The 23,009-nt window shown below is 37.1% G+C and overlaps 1 protein-coding gene across 1 annotated transcript; it reads left to right on the top strand.

Moving 5' to 3' along the window:
• Positions 1-371: 371 nt before the first annotated feature.
• Positions 372-21,765, top strand: slc45a2 (solute carrier family 45 member 2). Its single transcript, XM_028026503.1, has 7 exons — positions 372-1,072; positions 5,988-6,164; positions 14,385-14,779; positions 15,769-15,912; positions 19,003-19,126; positions 19,658-19,863; positions 21,474-21,765. Exons 1-7 carry the CDS (start codon positions 601-603, stop codon positions 21,693-21,695), a joined length of 1,740 nt encoding a protein of 579 aa, XP_027882304.1. The 5' UTR covers positions 372-600; the 3' UTR covers positions 21,696-21,765.
• Positions 21,766-23,009: the final 1,244 nt, after the last annotated feature.

The raw sequence follows: 23,009 nt of genomic DNA on the forward strand, positions 1-23,009 counted from the left end.
GTGCGCTGGCCATCTAACAGGCAGTGTGCAATAATAAAAGGGTGAGGCACTTTGGCCTTGCACACTGATGCTTTGTTCCAAGCTCCATGTCAAGTATCTCCAATCCTATAATTTTTTTTCAGGGACTTTTGTTGTTTTTGTCTTCATGTTTAGTCCTGCCTACTAAAATCAAAAGCCAAGATAAGAAAAGTCCCAATTGAAGTTTGTCCATAACAGATTGGTGTTTTTTTGACTTTCCAGCCAAATTAAGGCCGTACACTTGCTGCACATGATGATACACACACTCACATGACTGATGTATTTACTACTACTAAAACAGAAGTGGGGAGGGGGGAGCTTAATGTCTCAAGAACACTCTCTTCTCTCTTCCTTCTTCCCTGGGTCCTGCTTTTCTGCCCTCAGTTAACAGAACAGCCTTCCACTTGTTAAGTCATGCTAACTGGATCTTGGACTTATTGCTCAGCTATGCAATAGAGAGGAGGATTAGCTAAGCACCAGAGCAAGGACCTGTACTTTTGTCGTTTCTTTGATCACTTTTAACAACGATTCTTCTTTGTCTTCTTCACTTGTGTTCCTACATTTGTGCAACTACTCTCAACAATGACCATGTTATCAGAGGACCAGCCTGTAAGGCCCCAACCCTGCAAGCTCCCGGAACCGGGCAAACACGTCACCACATCTTTGCAGCAGTACACCACAGACTACCCTGACTCCAAAGAGGACTACATGACCAGCGGAGAGAGCACCGTGTTTGGGATTGTGGAGCCCCCCAGACGCTCTCGAGGTCGCCTTATCCTGCACAGCCTCGTGATGTTTGGTCGGGAGTTTTGCTACGCTGTTGAGGCAGCCTTTGTGACTCCGGTGCTGCTGAGCGTGGGCCTTCCTCGCAGTCTGTACAGTCTCGTGTGGTTGATCAGCCCCATCCTAGGTTTCCTACTGCAACCTGTTATCGGCTCGGCCAGCGACTACTGTCGCTCCCCTTGGGGGCGGCGGAGGCCTTACATCCTGGTCCTTGGCATCATGATGCTGATAGGGATAAGCATGTTCCTCAATGGAGATGCTTTCGTTTCAGGTGAGAGATTGTGATGTCTGGTACATTTGAATTCTTTTCCAGAGTTAAGATGGAGCTTTTAATAATATCACCCGACGATTGAGTCATTTGGAATTTGCCCTTTTCTTTAATGTTACCTGTTAATCAAAGCCAGTAACAATGCATTTCTCTCAGTTTTAAATGTTAAAGTGCTACTGGAACAATTAGAAGCTTATCACTGTCATTAGTTTAATCTGACTCGAACTGTAAGAAGTATTAATGAGTTATTATTATCTGCAACTTTTACATTTCATTTGTGCAACCAACAAATACCAAGTGTTGCTTAATAACACTAACAGGCATCTTGAAGTATTTCTTAATGGAAACTTGGAAAGTCTGACTTTGCAGTGTCAAAAGAAAAAGAAAACATAGATGATCATATGGTGTTGAAACACCTGAGAAAACTTTCTTTATTGCCTTGCAGATGGTTATTTAATTTCATAGAAAATTTGATGATATTCATTTGCACAGAAACTGATACATTATTTTAAAAAAAGTGGAATAAAGCAGAACTAATGTAACGCGTGGCTACCTGTGAAGATTTTACTTTTTCTTACTTTTCTTCACTGGGAACATCAATCTTTACTTTCACAGTTGATAATATTTTTGCACACATGTCAATTATCTCTTTTTTTATTATCCAGACTCTTTCTTCTAACTATTGACCTTTTGAGAAAAAACACTTTGCTGACCTAAACTTAAATATTTGAGCAAAAGACCCCAAGACACTCCTGTTTTAAAATTGAGACTGTAGCTATAGGAGCTCAGCTGGTGTCCCCTGGAACTGATGTATGATGAGAAAATATCATTTAATGTGAAGGGGTAAAACCAAAAAGGTTTTCTGGGAATCAGCAAGGCTCCAGGCAGGATCACGAGAAGATCGCCACACATAACTGGTGACCTTAATTTTATAGAAAAGGAGGATAAATTGTATTTTCTCGAAAGGCTGTCTACAGAAACTGTTTTACTGAGAATGTCACTTATTTTTCCGTGTGACAGCTCGGTTTTATTGCTACCACAAGATCAGAGAGGGCTGAACTGTATAGCTCAAACATTGTCCCAGCACCAGAGAGAAATCACTTCAGTGGTTTAAAAGGACTCCGAGTCAATTTGCCCTTCTACCTATTTCTGCTCTAGTGTTATACGCATGCATCTGCATTTCCTCCCTTCCTGTTTTCCTTTCATATCCATAAACAAACTCGTTCATGCCTGTCTACAGAAGGTGTCAATTTATTTTTATTTATTGCTTAAATGTAGAAATACATAAAATTCTCACGTCTCAATTGATTTTAATCCTAAATTGTTTTCCTTAATATTGTGTAGCATGAAACTAACGAAGCCACAGATGTTTAACATCTCTGGGTAAAATGACCCTCACCCATTGAGAAATACATTTTAAAAGCCGGATATATCTTTTAAAAAATATCTCCAGGACCTTTTTTTTTTTAATTATACACAGATACAAAAGAATATATATGAAAAATGCTTGTTGTAATAGAACAAGTAATATATTCTTGGAAAGAGGTTTGAGTTTTTTTCCTTTCTATTTGATAAAAGTCTTCAGTTTTTTTCTCTGTCCTTGAATGACCTTTTTCTTATGTTGTTTGGGTAAGCTCATTAAATCTGCGTGTTTCTCTCAGTGATAGAAAATGCCTTCATAATTGCCAGCATTTCTTTCCCACTTTGATTAGAACAAAGAAAAAATATGGTTTGTCATTTCTGTCGCAGTGCACTTCTTTTCAGGTCTTAACAGACTTTGTTGATTTTTATGTAGAACAAAAATACCTGACAGATTTCAGTTTAATTATCACAGGTCTAAACCTTGTTGACGTTTTTCTCCTAGTTCTTGTTTGATTAAAAGAAGAAGAAACTCAGATTCACTTTTTTTTCTGAAACGTAGGCTGTAATTGTTGCCTTTCAGACACTCTTTAGTGTTCAATTGCTTTAATACGCAGGTCCAAGCTTCAGTCGCAGTATTTTTTTTCTCCTTGTGTTGTAAACACTCAAAGCAATCTCGAAATCCCAGATTTTCTCTCTTTTTTTTTTTTGAACATCTCTTTATTGAAGGGCTCTGACCAAACCTTAGAAAGAAGCTACAAGGAGATGAAAAAGTTAATAAGCAGGAAAAGCAAAGACAAGCAAATCACTTTATCTCTTAAAGCTTTTATTGAATTAGGAAAGTTAGAGATTGTTAACTACGTCTCGGTGAAACATTAATGTCTCCTCACTGAACATTCCTCTCTAAACCAGTTTACGTCCCTTTTTCCATGTAGCAGTTCCCATGGTGACAGACCTTATTCGGTTGCTGCCCTAAAAAGACACAGTCTCGAAATAAATAAATAAATGAATTTGTGAAGCAACGATGATGCTATTTAAAACATTTCTGATTCCAGAGGGTTAACACTGAGCTCTGGTCAGCTGTAACCCTACATTCACTCTCACCACTGTGTGCCAGTTTCTCTTTTCCTGGGTCTTCTGTTATTCTGTTCAAATGCATTTGTCCTCAAGAATCAGAGACAAGATTTAGAAGCAGTGTTCTTTTAAAGAGTGCAGAATAATTCAGTCCACATTTTTTTTTTGAGTTCTTCCCAAAATGAAATGTTATGCTTGTCCAATTCTAATCTCATCCAAATGCCAAAGACGCATTAAGAATATTATTCTTTTTTTGTTTGTTTGTTTTTGTGTTTTCAAAAACAGAATAAATGTTTTAAAAAATTCTCAAACGATTGTTTAAAAATCATTTATTCTCATAATCCTTAGAGACAGAATGATCTTGTCTGCAATGATTATTTTTTTATTTAAATTATCATAAATGGTTCCATACAAACGTTTTAAAAGTTTAAAATATGTGTAATGTAATACAAGTTTATTTTTAAAGTTAGGTTACTAAGCCATGAGCATCATTCATTTATTTATTTGTTGAAATGTTAATTTTTGCAGAGCTGTGATATTGCTTCCAAACCAAAGAGTGATTAATTTGTAATATTTCAAGGGAAATGCAACAATAATATGAAACCACAGGTAACTGAGATGTAGGAGTGAACATGAGATAAGTTGTTGCATTTTTATCTAGCATGAAGTAAACACAAATAAAAGTGTGACAAGAGAATAGGCCCAATAACTTAGCCACTGCTAAGTAAACGCACGTTGCTCCACTTTCTTGCATTATTTTTTCCTTTGGTTTTAAGCTTTTATTTTTCCATTTATCTTCACAGCAGAATATGCAAGAATAAAAGTGCTTCCTGCTTGGAGTTGTGGCATTTTGACTAGTATTTTCAATCAGCAGGTGTCTTTGAAGACAATATGCATCAAATTTACATAAATAGGAAGAATTGAGGCGTTTTCTTCATCATAAGCAGAGAAGATGAAACTTGGCAGCTCTGTGGGAGGAACTTTGAAACCATACTAAAATTTCTCACCGCAGGCGGTCCTTACTCATCTTAACTATGACTAAAGCAGTTTACCAAATGCAGCAGGAGTTACAGTGGAGTTGCAGACAAGCCAAAAATAACTTAAGAGAGTCTTTGTTGTTCTTTGTTACATGATAATTTGCAAATATTGTGTGTTTTATGGTCACTGGTGCTGTTTGTGTTGCAATTATGTCCTTGTTTTAAACACTGATATTGGGAGTTTAAAGGAATAGAATAGAATAGAATAGAATAGAAGTACTTTATTCATCCCAGCAGGGAAATTACTTTGCAGTTACAGCATAGAGACACAATAACAACTACCACTGAGTAGTAGTTGTAGATAAAATAAAAAATAAAATATAAAATGCTGTTAATATAAGAAAGCAGTTGTGCAAAATTGGACTGATTAGTGCAGAACAGTGATTTAGCTTTTATTGTACAGTGAGATGGCATGTGGCAGGAAGGATTTCCTGTATCTGTCCCTACGACAACGGAGCTGAAGCAGCCTATGTGAGAAGGTGCTCCGCTGTCTGTCCACTATGTGGTGGAGAGGGTGCTGATATTGTCCCTAATAGACAGAACCTTCTTCTGTGTCCTCCTCTCCACCACAGTTTCCAGGGACTCCAGCCTTAGTCCCAGTACAGAGCCAGCTTTCCTGATGATTTTGTCCAGTCTATTAGAGTCGCTGGCTCTGATGCTGCTGACTAATAGTATTGATTAGAACCCAATTGGTGTTCAAGAAAAGTAAAGATTACATGACAATAATCACTGATGCTTGCATAGCCCAAAAACTGTCAAATGATTGAAGTTGTTACTTTGGCTTTAAAAATTCGTTAGTAACTGATTAATTATTTAAGCAATATTTATCGTACCATACCTTACTTGCATAGCAAATATACAGGCACTTAGAGATTTAAAAACCAGAAAAAGAATTTTAAAATAGACTCTAAGTTGAATTGATAGCCAATGCAATGAAGCCAGCACCGGAGTAACCCTAATGCGCTCATATTTTCTAAATGTTTAATTCCAGTTAGAAATTGGGCTTCAGCTGTTTGTACCATTTGAAGGCGTGCCAAAGTGCCAAGGTCAAAGCCTAGTAACAGAGAGCTCAGTAATCCAAGCGGAAGGTTGTAAACGGATGAATGACAGTTTCCAATTCACAAGTGGAAATAAAAGGCTTAACTTTAGACAGATCTTTAAGGTGATGGTTAAAGAATTTCACCAATCTATTTACGTGACTATCAATCTAAGGGCAACCTCAATTTTTACCCTTAGACACGTCTTCAAATGAGGGATCAGGGCAGCAAGATCAACAAATCATGTATTGGAGGAACGACTGGGACTGAATAGAAATTCTCTGCAGTTTAATTTCTCTGCTTAAATGTCATTTATGTGATTGCACTTGAATTTTTTGTAGACTTCATTTGTAGTTTGGTTGTGCAAATGTTTGTGTGAATGATGATGAGCTGTTTTCTTGTTTCTTGCAGCGCTGATCAGTGACAGGTCATTGAAGAGCATCTGGTCCATCGTCGTGGTGATGTTTGGGGTCGTGCTGTTTGACTTCGCTGCTGATTTTATTGACGGCCCTATCAAGGCCTACCTGTTTGATGTGTGCTCACATTCAGACAAGGAGAGAGGTCTGCACTACCATGCTCTGTTCACAGGTATCTCACATCTGCACACACGCAGTTTCTTGTCTTAGTGTGTCCCTCACAGCTTCCTATGGAAATTTTAACTTGATCTATTCTGTTTCTGAGGAAGTATTTTGTAACATTTGCTTGTTCTAGTTTGTTCTGTGAGATGTTCTTGGGTTATCTTAGCCTCCTGAATTACTCATGCAACTCTGGAGGCTATTTGGGCTGTGTGAGCATTCGTGGCAGTGATTCAGGAGAATGTGCTTTTGATTTCTGCTGTGAATGGGCAGAGCAGCAGTGACTAATGACAATTTTGTTTAACAAATGGAGCTAAAATGTAAACACAGAAATGGAATGTCAAGCTGTGGCTGAGCTTTTTAGCTGATTTCGTGGGCAGCAACAAATGGCAAAAGTCATTAAACGGGGATTTGATAAATTACAGTTTTTGCTAAATGACAATATCACCACTCTTTCTGCCCATTAAATGTTATCAAAATTTCTTCAAGGTTGATCCAAGAGGTTGTTGCTACTCTGACTGGTGGGAAATTAAATGATCTGAACTTTTTGTTTAAATAAAGTGGGGAAGATCATGGGTGTCGCTCATATTTTAAATCTTGACAATGGAGCATCTATTCAGTGTCCATAAATCTGATTCTGCTTACTCCTTTCTCAGACCGTCTCTGCCTTTAAGAGTGTTTTAGGTGCAGATTCACTTTGTTTTGTGTTTTTCTATGTTGTTTCTGAGAAGCATGTGGACAGATAGAAGCACATCTACATTTAGACTTCTAATAAACATCAACAAACATCCATTATACTTTGACTCTCCTATTACATCTGAATTTTCCAACCTTAAGGGCAATACAGGATATTTCTATTCTATTCTAAAATACATCAAGCTTAACCAAGAGATCGATGAGCCAGTTTTTCACAGTTTTCTGAACTCAAGTGATTGTTACTAAATACCTATAGTAAGAAATCAGCAGAATGCATTGCTGAAATGACACAGTGAGACTTAAAGTCTTCTTTTTGTTTGCATACTTTGTGAAAACGAGCCATGACTTCTTGTTGTAGACAAGATGTTCATGGCTGTTATAGAAAGCCTTTTGAAGCTCTATGTAGTGTGTCCTCCACACAGTCACACAGACACATATTTTGGTTGGATTCTTTGTGAATCTCTATCTGCACATTTCTCTCAGGTCTTGAGCATGATGGGCTTGAATGAATAGTTTCCTGCTTTCTGCTGTCAGGTAGAGAAAAGTACCCATCGTCTCAGGTAAACACAGCCACACACTCGCTGCAAAGGTTCTCTGAAACATGGTGAACGACATGAGGCAACAGGGAGGCAGGTAGAAGTGAATTTCCTGCAGATGTGTTTATTTTATTTCCAGATGTCTTGCTTTTTCTCTAAAGACTTGCAGTCCCATTAAGTATGCAGAATCTGAGGCAACTTGAGCTGCAGTTGCATCCACCCCTTTCGTATCCTGGATGCTTCCACTTTCACTTTAGGCTACTTGGATACACATTTAAAGGGAAAATGAGGTTTTACATTTTTATTCGGGGAAATACGTCTGTGATTTGGCAATTTTAGACCTTTAAAGTATAAACTCAAATTTTAAGAAAATTACTCCGAGATATATTCTTCAATTTCTGACTGTAGGATGGGGGCCAGCGACATTTAATTTTTAACCTCATTTCATTACACTGTGCAGCAAGTTTAGGGGAACTTTTCCAGCTGAAATTAAACTCATAACCTCTGCTTTAAATGTGGTAAATATTGTAGTGATGATTTGGTAAAGTGTAGAAACCCCAATGGGCTTTGAAATTAGCAGTCCAGAAGACGAGAAAAAAAGTACTATAGATTATTTTTATGACATTCACTTGCAAAGGTGTGAATGTCCTTGAGTCTTTCTTCATTTTCAAAATGCTACAAATCCAAAGTTAAATGTGAGTTCAAAGGATTTTACATCATGGGATAAAAGAAAATTTTTGGAATTATGAGGTGAGAAGAAACTGGGGAAAAAATTATATAAATCTGAAGAGTACTGTTTGGAAAAGATATTTTTCCACACAGAAATTTGATAATAACCTTTCACCACTGGTACAGTTGCCAGTTTTGCATATCTAAGAGACTAAGAAATTTCCTTCCATTCATCATTGCAAAATAGTTCAAGCTCAGTGAGATTGAAAAGAAAACACCAGTCTTGCCACAAATTTGTTGGTGGATTTAGGTCTAGGCTTTGACTAGACCATTCTGTCAATGTAGCTCTGGATGTATATTAAAGTTGGTTGTGCTGCTGGAAGGGGAACTCCACCCCAGCCACAACACTTTAGGTTTTCTCTTGCAGTTTGTCCTGTGTTTAGTTTGAACTCAATAATAAAAGAATCCTCATGTTACCACCATGTTATAAAAAACAGTAAGATATATTCTGATCCAAACTCAGTCACATTTGAGTTCAGTTTACTGAACAGCAAATCACTTTGGTTGAAATAAGACAAATATGCATCAGGGATTATACGGCGTGATTCATCCTCAAAATACGTCCTAGAGACAGAACACATTTTGCCATTTCACATAAATCTGTGAAGCACCACAACATCAAAAATACTTCCTGAGTGACACCTCCAAAACCCTGCGTAAGAGTAAAACAAGATCAAGCAAATTCTAGAGGGGTAGCTATGGGGTGAGATGATGTGTTTAGGGCGAGCATCAGCGGAGCAATCAGCTGCCAGCAAGCACCGGCTGGCGTTGAGCATGCGAGTCAGGCAGTAATCCGGCCCTGAGCTCATCATGTGCTGCAGTCATGGGTCTGGGCTGAGAGAAACACAGGCCAGGCACATGACTCTCGAGACCCCACCGTGCCACTGCTGGAATGTGAGGCTTTAGGAAGAAAGGGCAATAATTGTGAGCTTCTCTGTTTTGTTTGTTTTTTTGTTGTTTTTCTTCTTATCCCATCCTTGCTTTTATTAGGGTGGTGCTGCTGTGCTGGAGTAGGCAGCCATTTTTTAATAAAATTTGTAGATGGAGTCCTAGCAACAACAGCAATCAAAGCAGACAGTTTGGGTGTCGACAAATACCCATCACATCACAGAAGTTAAGCAGGTACAAATGCATGAATGTGATGGTATACTAATTTGGCAAATTGATTGATCACTGATATATTAGGGTACAGTGTAAAACAAACTTAAAGAAATGTGGAAATTACTGCAAAGCTGAAGTAACGCTGCCTGATAGCGTTCGTTTTTACCCAGTTCAGTCACTATTACTGGTCACAGAAGGTTAGTTACCTACGAAGTAATATACCCACTCTTAAAAATATAATGACAACCATTGAATATAACTGAAAAACATCAGAGGAAAAAGGAACCTGAGTAGAACACATTAGCTAAATACACACAGAGGAAGGGACTGTAATTGGAAACAGGTGCATCTAATTAAACATGAGTGGGAGCTTAGTCAACTGAAGTGGGTCACATCAAGGCCCAAGAAACATACAGTAGGCTTCTTCTCTGATTATATGACTAAGTATGATATCAAAAAGATGTGCACAGCAATACAGTAGATCTTATTAACATGTTCTGACACAATACCAGTATTTTCATTTAAGCTCAACATTGAAAACAAACTGGAAAAAAATGTTTCCTGAGTTAAATGAGTCTAACAAATCCCTCAAATGGAACAGCTAATAAAAACACTATCTCTTTAGTGGAATTGTGATATTTTGGGACTTGATTGCTGGTGTTACTTTGAAATATTTGTATTTTATTGCCTGGTGTGGCCTTATGACCTTTACTGACAAACAGCAGCATGTACTGCCATGGACAAAAGTTTAAGAATGACAGAAATGTTATTTTCCCCAAACTTTACTGCTTCAGGATTGGTAGATGTTTTGTGAGATCTGTAGCAAAAAGAAGTCCTAAAGGACAGTTTTTAACATCTCATTTTCAAATGTTTTTATTGAAAAATATATCCTGTTTATGCAAAGTGTAGGTGTATTCTCTAGAGTTCTTCTGGGCCCACTATTAAATAATTGACCAAATCCTTACCGATGCTGACCCGTATATATCAGTGTTTTGTATTTTATTCATTGATTTTTTGAGGATTGATCACAGAACAAAGTGTACTAGCCACAGACCAATTGTTTCAATGTTTTGATCACTTTTGTCATTCACTGCTGTGGCATTATAAATTATGTTGTGTTAAATGACCCGAAAGAGGACTGAATCCCCGTATGACAGCCTCGTCTCTCAGACTGTATATTTTGAGAGAGCACTCAGGATATGAGAGGAGCTTTGAATTGGAAAAAGATATAATGGATATTACCTGACTGAAGATTCCTTGCGAAAAGAAATTCCTTCAGAATGTTATTATGTCTATTCTTTTTTTCTGAAGTTGCCTTTAGATGTTTTTTTTTTCTTCTTTACGGATATATGTGAGTCATTTGATCACGTTTTCAATCAGTCTTGCTGCAACCATTTTTTATTGCTTTTCCACTTCCATGTAATTGCTTTTTGATACGTATAGAATTTCTTCTTGGCTCTATGAAATATTTCCTCTCTTATATGCTGCTCTTTCTAACTTTTCCAGTATCATCAAGGGCCCCAATATTCTCTGTTGTGGGGTACTTCAAGGGACAAAAAGCTCCCAGCTTCTGCTGACAGGAAAAAAAGAAAAATCTCTAAACTTCTGTCAATGATCCAGAACATAAACAGAGATCATGAAGTTGAGAGGAGATCAATCATCCAGTCAAGCAGAAGAAACTAAAGCCTTAAACCTGAAGTGGTTAATACTAAAGCTGCCTTTTTCTTAAATGTTGAAAAATGGCCTCATTACATTTGTACTGGCTGGAGAAGACTGCACTTCAAAGTATTCAAAAGCAGTCATTTGAATCAGAGAGCCAATCAGAACACATTTGTTACATAATTCACTCTGTGCGTAGTGCAGGTGTGTGAAGTGTTTTCCTCTATACTTAAGTAAACGTTACATAAATGTTCCTTCAGTAAGGCAGCATACATTAAGGAAACAACAAAGGTGTTGACTTCAGAGCTCAGCCGCTAATTATAAAGTTATAGAAGCTTCCTGTTTAACTCTTGTTATCATAAAAAGTCAGCTGCTGTGTTCTGAAATGCTCGTTAAGGTTGCTGTCTCAGACCTTTTCTTGGTTTGTTTCTACAGGAAAGACATTGGGAAGAGTTAATAATGAAAGTGTTAGAGTAGGGACTGATGTGACATTAAGAAATCACATGACAGGTGTATTTTGAGCTCAGTCACTGCAGTCTTTAGACATATTCCTGGAAGGACTAATGTCTCAGCCAGATCTAGAGAAACTCATCCATGCGTTCATCTTCAGTCGTATTGATTATTGCAACAGCGTCTTCACAGGTCTGTCCAACAAATCAATTAAACAGCTGCAGCTGATCCAGAATGCTGCTGCACGCATTCTCACTAAAACCAGGAAGATAGAGACCATAACACCAGTTTTAAAGTTCCTACACTGGCTCCCTGTAGCTCAAAGAATAGACTTTAAAATACTGTTGTTAGTTTACAAATCACTGAACGACTTAGCACCACAATACATTAAAGATCTGCTGTTGTTGTATCAACCCTCCAGACCTCTCGGGTCTTCTGGTTCTGGTTCTGCTCTGCATCCCCAGAACCAGAACCAAAAGGGGAGAAGCAGCTTTCAGCATCTATGCACCACAAATTTGGAACAAACTTCCAGAAAACTGTAAAACAGCTGAAACACTGACTTCCTTTAAATCTAGACTAAAAACCCACCTGTTTAGGATTATATTTGAAAAGTAATCAATTACAAATTTATTGATGTAACTTGACTTAATGCTGTGTTTTGATTGTTGATTCTATCTTGCATTGTGTTTTTGTGTTTGTAATGATGTAAAGCACTTTGAAATGCCTTGCTGCTGAAATGTGCTATACAAATAAAATTTGATTGATTGATTTAGTTATCAATGTTAACTGTAAAACAGCTAAAATGGATAAACGTTCAGATTCCTGAGGGGTCTCATTTGCTGCCTGATTATTGACTTCATGTCTCATTTGCATTCCAGCAGCTGCATTCAGACAGAAACTAGAATGCCTTTGTTTTCTGATCCAGAATAATCACAACTATGAAGCAAGTGTTAACCTATGGAACGGCCATACACAAAGTATTCACCCCTCATTTTGAACCTACATCCATGTAACAAACCATGATGTGCAGTTTATCTTTTGCTGCTGTTAATTAATTTCCAAAAATATACGGATTTTTAAAATAGGGTCAAATCTGACATTATTTCTTCCATCTATAAATTATCATCTGAATAGTCTTTATTCCACCCTGTTTCCTTTTTGTTTTTGGTTCTGCATAGAAAGACATTAACAAGTTGTGCTGGTTTGATTTGCCCTCCAAGAACTTACAACTTAGAAGGTTTCTCATCATAACATTAATGAAGTTGCTTCTGATCTGTCTAAGCTTATACCCTGAAGCAAACAGAAGTCAAGAAAGATAATTGGAAAGACTTTGAAAAACATTTTCCAAAGTGGACAGTGTGTGTGAGATAAAAAAAAAATAGATTTTTAAAAAAACAATAAACTTTCATACACTTAATGTTGTTTTGAGCTAACAACTGCAACAGCAGTGCAACTTTTGTGTTTTTCCATCTGTCTCCCTAAATACAGAATCTCTAAAGTCTAAATTCAAATTCAAGATTATTAAGTCTGGCAATGGAAAAGTTTCCTGCTGTAGTTTTTCTATTCTATACCCTGGTATTTGCTTTACATATGGTTGTGTGTGAGTGTGTGTTTATTTTATTTCTGATGTTATTATCCTTGACCTTGTCACCTCCTACTGGCACAACTTTGGGTACTGTCAATCAATCAAATTTGATTTGTATAGCACATTTCAGCAGCAAGGCATTTCAAAGTGCTTTACATCATATCAAACACAGAAACACAAAGCAACATAGAATCAACAATCAAAACACGACATTAAGTCAAGTTCCATCAATAAATTTGTAATTGATTACGTTTCAAATACAATCCTAAACAGGTGGGTTTTTAGTCGAGTTTGCATCCATAAAAGGTTTACCTACTATAATGCTTTTGACCTGAATCATAAAAACTATACAGTTGAATTGCTTTGCAGTTGCAGGAAATACAGAAGTTGTTTTAAAAAAAGTAGATTAGGTACTATAGCTGGTTCCAAAGTAAGGAATTTAAAGCCTTTTTCTACTGCAAAGCATCCTTCTCAGTCCAGGGTTACTAACAGCAGTGCAACCTGCTAAGCAGACCTGAGTTATGAGTCAGATTTGTTTGCTAGTCTGACAGTTGCTTACAAATTTGTGGATGAACGAACGTGGTATCCCAACAGGGATTCAGAAAATCAAACGTGCTTTTGATGGAATGCTCACAAAAAATATATGAATTTATTTTTTAACACAGCTTAAGGTGAAGGCTGCACAGAATAAATTATGAAGATGCATTCCTTTGATTAGTGGTGTGTGTGTTGTAAAAGTGAATCGACACGTATTCCTGGAAGTCAGCACTTGTTTGTTTGTATTATCCAGGTAATGATAGAGCAATCAAAGGAATCCGAACTGATTTAATGAGCCATTCAGAGTTTCACTTTACATAGATCTACATGGCCTGACCTTCGAGACAATAAATATGTTCCGGGCAGGATTAACAAATATGGTCCTGCAGATCAGCTAGCTCCCGATCTACACTGCATTTGGGCTGACAGAAAAAGACTGGGCTTCGGGATGGTGCTCACTATCAACCACAAGAAATGGACAGAAACAAACGCTTTTCACATAACAGTAATTATAAAGGGCTGTTAACATTTAAAACTTAGCCTGCAGCAATGTGGAGTATAAAGCTAACCTTCTAATAAAATATCACAATAAAAGCAATGAACTACATTCAAAAGTCAGGCATAAAAGATTTAGAATAAGAAATTGTTTTTGTGAAATGCTTGAGATAACATTTCACATGTTATCTCAATGATTAAAGGCATCATGTTTTTCTTCCTAGCTGATGAGGCACTCAGCATTAATTTTATGCCATAGTGAGGAGAAGACATATCTGTGGTTGATGCCACCAATATGAGTCTATCCTCACTAACAAGAGTGTAACCGGCTATCCATCTTGTGTCTGTATTAGTGCTGTAGCACTTTGAAATATTTTGTTGCCTCATTTCCCTGGCTCACATCAGAATCATCAACTTTTCTTATTTCTACCTCTGTGTTTTTCAGGACTGGGCGGAGCTTGTGGCTACCTGGTGGGAGCGATGGACTGGGGTCACTCTGTTCTCGGTCGTCTTTTGGGCTCCGAGTACCAAGTCATCTACTTCTTCTCGGCACTCACCTGGGGCTTCTTCCTCACCGTGCACCTGTTTAGCATTCCAGAACAATCTCTGTGCAAGGACCCCTCAGTGTCTGACTGCTCCTCTCCCAGTGCCCTCCACTTACTGGGCTCCCACAGCAATGGTTATGGAGCACTCAGTAAGGAGCCCAGCTCTACCGCAGCCCCCACATCTGTTTCAGACGTCAGGCCAAGATCCTATTCAGCTTTGGGCGAAAGGCCGCGATCCTTCTCAGCTCTGGGAGAAGCTAACGCAGTGACATCCAGTTCCAAGCAGCCAAACAAGGTGCGTGATCTGTGGGTTCCAGCTAAATCCATCATTATGAGTCAACTTTTAAAGCAGTTTGAATATACATTGGAGTTTGGATTTTATGTTGTTGTTGTTGTTGTTGGCATGGCCAGTTATCTTTGATATTCTAAGAAAACTGCTGAATCATCTAAAATGAGTCATTTATGCATTAAGGTCATGACGAATGAGTTCTATTTTTTATATTCACACTGTTTGGTCTTTTCTGCTTTTTAGTTTAATACCAGCATGAACTCAAATTGAATGAGCTTCAGAGGTTTGGGCACAATTTGCAAGCTGTGATTTAAAACTGAGAAAGCAGACTAACACTTTCAACTTTGTATTCCTGAAAGCATGTTTACATCATTTAAAGCTGATTTTATACCTAATTATTATTAATTTATATTTTTAAAAGATGAAGAGCAGATGAAAGTTGGGAAACTATCATTTTCCAAATCTCTCATTCACTGTCTTTATCTGAAACCTTCAGTATTCTGTATATGATGACACATTTTTTATGTGACACACAGAATGAGTCAGTCATTTATTCACATCAAAAGTATCTGTTATTTTTACAGAATCACCTTCTGCTTGGTGGTATGTTAGGTCAGCATGAATATCTTGACTGGATCGTTATTTTGATTTGAAATAAAGAAGACAACTCCCAAATTTACATTACATTTTAAGAAGAAATCTACAATATCCATCTTTCCTGTCAGTAGTTTTAATGTTATTGATATTCAACTTGTTTTTACAGCTGTATTTGATGCGAACCAGCACACTCCTATCTGACCTTTCTGACCCAACATGTGACACCCTCTATCCTTTGTATATCGTAACTTGACTTTGATTCTGCTAAAAAGTTTTTTCCTCTCTGAATGCTTTCTTAGCTGTCGAATCTTTGAAATCTTACCAAACCGACAATTAGTCGAATTTGACTGCAAGTCTTCGAAGAGGTTCAAATTGATTTTGGATCTTTGCTTCCACAGGAGCAGAAGAAGATGACATTCAGGTCCCTGATGAAAGCTATAATCCACATGCCAAACCACTACCGCTGCCTGTGCATCAGTCACTTGCTGGGATGGGCGGCTTTTCTCTGCAACATGCTCTTTTTTACTGATTTCATGGGACAGGTATTGATTAGTTTGGATTTGCATTTGTGCTTTCCTTCCTGGAATTTGATTAATAATAGCAATTTTGGAGAAATAAAATCTAAACTCTATATATATATATATATATATATTTATAAAATAATGGTTGCAAAGGGGAAAAAAGTTGTGGTGAAATGACAATTGTTGCAGCCATCCACAATCCAGACTCGTTTTATTTTTAAAAAATGTATAAAATATATAATTATTTTTCAGTCATAAGGCATTTTATTCTGGCAAAAGTATCCCTTTTATTCAAAAGGAACCACTTGCTTTACTTGATATACACAGATAAATCAAAAATTATTCATGCACTGGGGAGATTCAGTTTGTAATCATTTTTATGCAACCAAAATCTCTTGTGTGAGAATAAAACAACTTAAAAAGTATAGATCTATTTTGTTCATCTAGCACCAGACCAAAAAGATTGCGGGTGGATAACAGCATACAGTTTCACCACATCTAGAAGGAAGTGGAGAAAATATGTAAGACACTGAGTCGCCACCTCTATGTCCTCATCACATCACAGCACATCCCAATCTTTGGTTTCATAACCGTCTGCTAGAGCATCTTCCATTTCAGGAGTCCATCTACTAATGGATGTTGTGTCTGACTGAATGTGCAATTACTGTAATTGATTTTTACCCTCAAATATCTTTCTGTCTGTTGTTTGCTGGAAATCCCTTACATATGTTCTGTTCTCAGTATGAGTTTCACAGAGGAAGACAACGGGTGACAGGTTATTGGCTATTGCCACTTCCTGTGCAAATAACCACTTACAAACATGAGCAGTTTAAATGTTCATAAAGCCCTACAGTCCGCTGTGATGGTTTTTAATTTGCAGTTCCTCCAAGCCTACTTCAATCTTTACTGCTTTCAGACAAGCAAGTTAGCTCCTCGGAGAGGAAAGATATCTACTAAGTACTTAACCTTCAGATATTACCTCACTTCAGAAAACTTGAACTCTTCCTTTAACACAAAGGGCACCACTCTGGCTGCTGACCAATGGTCTGATCTAGAACCCTGCAAAACAACCAAAGCAAGACATTTCTCTCTGTAATGAGCTTTTATTCATTTTGCTGGGTTACCTCGTGGCAAATCCCGCAGCCAGAGAATCAGCTTGGTAAAAACCTTTCATGGAGATCTTTTATAGTCTAATTAAGATGTTAATGAAATTCTGTTTCAGTCTATCAAACTAAAGAATGAGGCCAGGGGCCTTCATCGTGTATCCATATGCGATGAGGTGGGAGTGAGAGCATAAATGAAACAGGCAAATGAAAACATAAAAAAACATGATGGAGAAAATGTGGAACATTAAACCCCTTTGGCCTGAAAGAAGGACGTGATGAAATGTGCATATGGCAACGTACTTAGCAAACAGTCTCTAGATAAGATTGATTGTTGAGTGATGGAGTCAATGATCTCAGCCCACATCTGTCTCATTTTTCTCCTGGTACTTTTCCAAACCTTTCCCTGCAACAGCTGAGATTACCAGACACTTCACAGCGACAGGCTATTATATTCAGACTGACAGCTTCTCTCCCAAACTAGTCTTTTCACTGTATTTTCAGCATTCTTCCGGTGTGAACACAAAGTGCACAGCTGAACAGTATGTGTGATTTAGCACATAAAATGACAAATAAAGCTCCAAATAATGGTTACGCAATCAGAAAAAAAGGCAAATTACATGTTTGAGCACAGCTCATCTTACTGGCCTTGTGGCTGTTTTGTAGTCTATTTGTCCTGTTGTTAGTATTTTACCACCCAATGTCTTAGGACTTCTAGTCATTTAGAAATGTAATGATGTGTGGATAACTCATTCTGATAAACTTCCAACACTAAAAGAAAAAGATTTATAAGCTATAACGTTGTGTTGTTAGCAGTAATACCAAAACGTACATTAAAATATTTCATCTTTGATCACTCAGTTTTGTTTTCCACAGTGATTGTTTCCTTCGGGTACACTGATTTACTTGCACAGCTTGCATATGAATATTAGAGTAACTGGTGATACATTGTTCAAGGATAATAACATCTGATTGGTGGATTTATTTAATTATACAAATGGTATTGAAATTAAATTATAAACTTTTTTTTTTTATATAGACTCCCCCTCACAGCTTTCTCTTAATATGCTGATGGCCCTCACACTTTGCCACTGTGCAATCATTATGTTACTTAAAAATAAGCTGCAAATAATCAGTCATATGAAGACAAGGTGACAAAGTGAGAGCAACAAATTTATGAGGAGAAAAAGAACACAGCGTTGAAACATTTTGATCTGTTTCAGCTCATTAATATGTATTTCCGTGAGGGGGCAGATGTTGGCAAAAGGATTGGTTTGCATTCTCTGACAAACATAAAAACAGCAAAAATATTTCAGCAATATCATTTTCATAATATTTTCACATCAACAGAAGATGTAAAAAATTTATGCTCTGCTGTTGTTAAAATGTTTTATTAATAAATTAAAATAAAATAAAAAATGATGAACTTATATAATACACCAGGACAGCTTGCGTTATTAAAACATCAGTTTCTGTGTCTAATCCCTTGAAAATGTGGATTTTTTCTTTAATTATGAGATTTCCAAATATGATTCTAATATTTCTAATTCAATAATATTTAGCCTCCACGTTCCCTGCTGAACATCTTTTTCTCTATTGTTCACTCAATCTAAGAAAATATGGTTTCCTTCTAGAAAGCTTCTCAAGTTCTCATGGATTCCTTTTTAGTTCCTAAAAAGTTCCTTTTTAAACCCATCAGTGACATTAAAAATAGCTCATTGATTCTTCTCTTCCCAGTAACAACTTTCACACAGAAGAATGTTGTTCAGTGTTCGGAACAAGGTTTTGTATCTGAATTTCTGACCATCTGGTGTTGGTCCGAGTCAATCAAGCTGAAAATTCAACCAATTCCAGTCATCAGTTAACATTATATATTGTAGATTGTTGGCATTTATTACAGAAGTTGGGCGTTTTAAATAAAGCTGTGTATTGTTAACATTCCTTGCCTGAAAAGACTTTTTAACACTCTTATTCCTGATCACACCACTCTACTTTCCCTTTTTTGTAGATTGTTTACAAAGGAAATCCTTATGCGGAACACAACTCTACAGCCTACGCCACATATGAGAGAGGTGTAGAAGTTGGCTGCTGGGGATTGTGTATTAATGCTGTGTCTTCTGCGCTCTACTCGTGTAAGTGGATGTGCTAGGTGTCTCTGTGTCAAAGTTTGTTTCTCATTCTCCACCATTATTATAGAAATCACCATCTGTTAACGTCCAGACGCATGAGAGTCAGACGCGGTCACGCACTGAATCAGATAGCAGCGGGCAATCACAGTTTCCTGGTAGCTGCTTCTCATTAGCAGGCTCTGCACCGATCACCTCTGAGGCAAGCTGGGCCATATGTACTTGAAACAAAAAGTAGATCTGAGGAAGGAAAGACCCTTGTGTAAAATAACAACTCCGAAAGCAGAGGGAGATAATGTCCTTGATCTAAAGGCAAATGACCATATAATGAAGCTATAAAAAATATGTTGTTTTGTAGCATTTCTACAGCAAATAGAGTGAGGTGCCTGCATAAATGTCATTATGTGGACTATAAAAGTGAAAGTAGTAATAACATAATCCACTAATTCCCTGGGAACAACACACCTCACATACCTTTGCTGTTTTCTTATTACTTGTAGCCATTTGTGACACATTTGGTTTGTGTGTTTTTTTCAGACGTGCAGCGCTTCCTGCTTCCATACATCGGCTTCAAAGGATTATACTTCATGGGCTACTTTGTGTTCGGCATGGGAACCAGCCTAATCTGCCTCTTCCCGGATGTCATTGCCACACTCATCCTCTGCAGCGTGTTTGGCGTCATGTCCAGCACACTCTACACAATCCCATTCAACTTAATTGCAGAATATCAGCGTGAGGAGGAGGTATGTGGCCGTCTCATGCCGGGATGCTTTTAATTACAAGGCAAAATATTCTATGCTTAAATCCAAGATTATGTCATGTAATTCAGGAAGTCCACAGTAAATCTGTCTGTGTTTGTCCCCTTTTAGTTTCCACCAATCGTGAGCTTGTCAGTTCTGTTTATAAGTGGCATTAGAAATGGACAGTCTTTAAAAAAAAAAGATCCAATCAACGACTGGGTTTGAAAATGAGTCTGTGCTTAAAAACCTTCGTACGAAACACTGGTTGCTTTGTTTTCATCATGCAGCATGGCTTACTGTGCTGTCCTTGATGAAATACACTTGAATTGAGTTGAGTTGAGTTAAATTAAATTGCTCAATACCGCACATCCCACTTCTTTAGCAAATACAGCAGTTTGTAGTCTTTTTTTTTATACAGTACGTTGTGTTTAGATCAGAGACATAAAAAATAGAATCAACCACAGATCAGTTGCTGTATTCTTGTGAACCAATCTCGCTACACTAGTCCACACAAATCTAAAATTACTTTTACAACAAGCCATTTACCAGAAATATTTATGAATGAAGGCTGGAGTGCATTTGAATTTCAACTGGATCATGTTTTATAGATTTATGAGGTTGTTGTAATACACAAGTAAGCACATAATTATGAATAATATACAGACTAAGCAATGTTAATATTTATTTAAAAAAACAACAACATCTAAATAGTTAATGCAGCAAAGAAAACAGATCTGTTTTCCATTTGGTTAAAAATCACTTTGAATGAAAACTATTTCTCATACAGAGTCGTAGTTTTATTAATTTTGGGGTTTAAAAACAGGTTGTTCTTTTTTTGTGATTTTTAAACTTAGTGTTTTTGCAAATCATATGTTAAATATTTGCATTTGGTGTGGTTTTTTATTTTGTTTTGAGTTGTGTGCTTGCATAAGGATGGGAATAATTATAGCAATAATGAAAAAACAACATTGATTTAATAGTATCAATTTTCATGGTTAGTACCATGAAAATTCCTGCATGATCATTTTTTTATTGCAGTAAAAATGTTTTATTTTTAATTGTTTCTCATTAAGGTTAGGGTTATCAGATATATCTGATATCTCTTTATCAGATATGTGGAATAATACTGCTATGCCTCCATCAGTCCTGTTTTTGGCAGGTCCATGGGTATAAATGTAAATGATTAATACCAGTTGAAAGATATGTGAAAGTGGCTCAAAGGCTTTGGCATTAGGATTATATTTTAATATTTAAATCATGTGACCCAGTTTTTTTCATTGTGGTGCTCCAATGATAATTGCACAAAGCTGAAGCCAGCTCTTCACTTCCACGAATTGAAAGTGAAGAGCTGCATCATTGTATGTTAAGACATCAAATAATTTTGCTTATTTGAGCAAGGTATTGAAGTCTAAAAGCAAGCTGAGTTGAGAAAGAGTTAAAAATATGGGGCTATTTGAGGTGTTGCCCTTATCATATCCAGGGCTAAAGTTGCTCACTGGTCAATCTTTTTTTGTCACACACATTTCTTGTTTCAGACAAAGTCAGATATTGCTATTTTGCCAGGACTCATTCTTCCCACTAATCATCAGTATTACTACCTGCTGTTCTTCCAGGAACAACCAAAGCTACAAGGCGGCAATAAAAGCCCCCGAGGCACCGGCATGGACTGCGCAGCACTCACCTGTATGGTCCAGCTGGCTCAGATTATTGTGGGAGCGGGGCTCGGAGGTCTGGTCATCGCAGCTGGAAGTGTAATTGTGGTTGTCCTGTCAGCCTCCGCTATGTCTTTGATAGGCTGCATTTTCATTGCTCTCTTTATCAGATATGTGGAATAATACTGCTATAAAATTCATTTAATGGTGTTGTGTTAATAAATAAATAAATCCTCCGTGTTGTATTGTTAAATGGTCTTCTGTAACAGTGCGCAGGTAGTCCACACTTCTTATTCATGTTTATTTTCTCTTTAATTTCACATCGACTTTCTGACATTCATCGAAACCATGAAACACATTGGAAACAAAAAGATAAACATGCTGCTTTAAGTTCATGTCTCAAACGAGAAATATAACCAAAACATATTCACTGTTACAAATTAATACAGTGAAATTGTATTTATGTAAATTAAAACAAATTTTATCACATTTTCTTGGTAGTCCAGCAGCAGAGTAAATCACAAGACTATGAACCTTCTAAGATTGTTTTCAGCATTACCACTTCTCCTTCCTTGTTCCAGTCATATGACCTATGTCACAAACCTTTATTTGTTAAAGAAATAGCAGTACTGTAATAAAATAATGTCGTCAAGTCATAAAGCATCTTTATGCTGTTCATTTTATGAACGAAAATGTGCAACACCAGTGTACACAGGAAAAGCTTAGGTTACAAAACATGCAAACAGTGTGAATGTTGACTTCCTGTGTTACCATGGAAATATGTAAACATATAGCCTAATAGCCTATATAAGGACAGCATAAGAATTCTAGTAAAACGCCTGAATGATAACATTATCTAATATCAGTCTACCCTATGATATCTGTGCTGATGAAGTTTTACTCGCCTCGACATGCTGGATCCTTGAAACTAAGTCAAACTGAGATCTTGACCTACTATAAGAATAATCTGACTCAGGAGTGTTTTTCATTGGCTGCATTGTTCTTGTTTTCTTTATTAAATAATATGGAATGATACTCATTTAAAATAAACACAATGGTGCTGCGCTAATAAACAAATAAAGCTTCTGTGTTATGTTGTTAAAATGTTTGAGGCCTAGTAGTACCAATGGAGGACTGAAATGAAATTCTGAGAAGGAGAGTTAATCCTTAAACTTGGAAAAAGAAGATGCAGAGTCATCACAGAAAAAAGTATGTTTTGCATCATAGTAATGCAGAATACTGCTGATTGTACACCCTTGATCCTAATATTCATCCACTATACAGGAACAGTGGTTTTGCTGTTGCTTTTTTCTTTCTAACATCAAACATTTTGTCAAGATTCTGTCCTGAAGCTAGTTTTGTGTTGTTGTTGTCATAATTCCTTGAGCTTGACACAACCAACCGGACATTAGGATTTTTGTTAGATGTCTTCTCCTTTCTTTCTGTACATGTTACGTCTGATTACTGTGAGTAAAGGTCACAAAAAATGTCTAAGAA

Source organism: Xiphophorus couchianus, chromosome 8 (assembly GCF_001444195.1).
Source record: "Xiphophorus couchianus chromosome 8, X_couchianus-1.0, whole genome shotgun sequence".
Taxonomy (NCBI): Eukaryota; Metazoa; Chordata; class Actinopteri; order Cyprinodontiformes; family Poeciliidae; genus Xiphophorus; species Xiphophorus couchianus.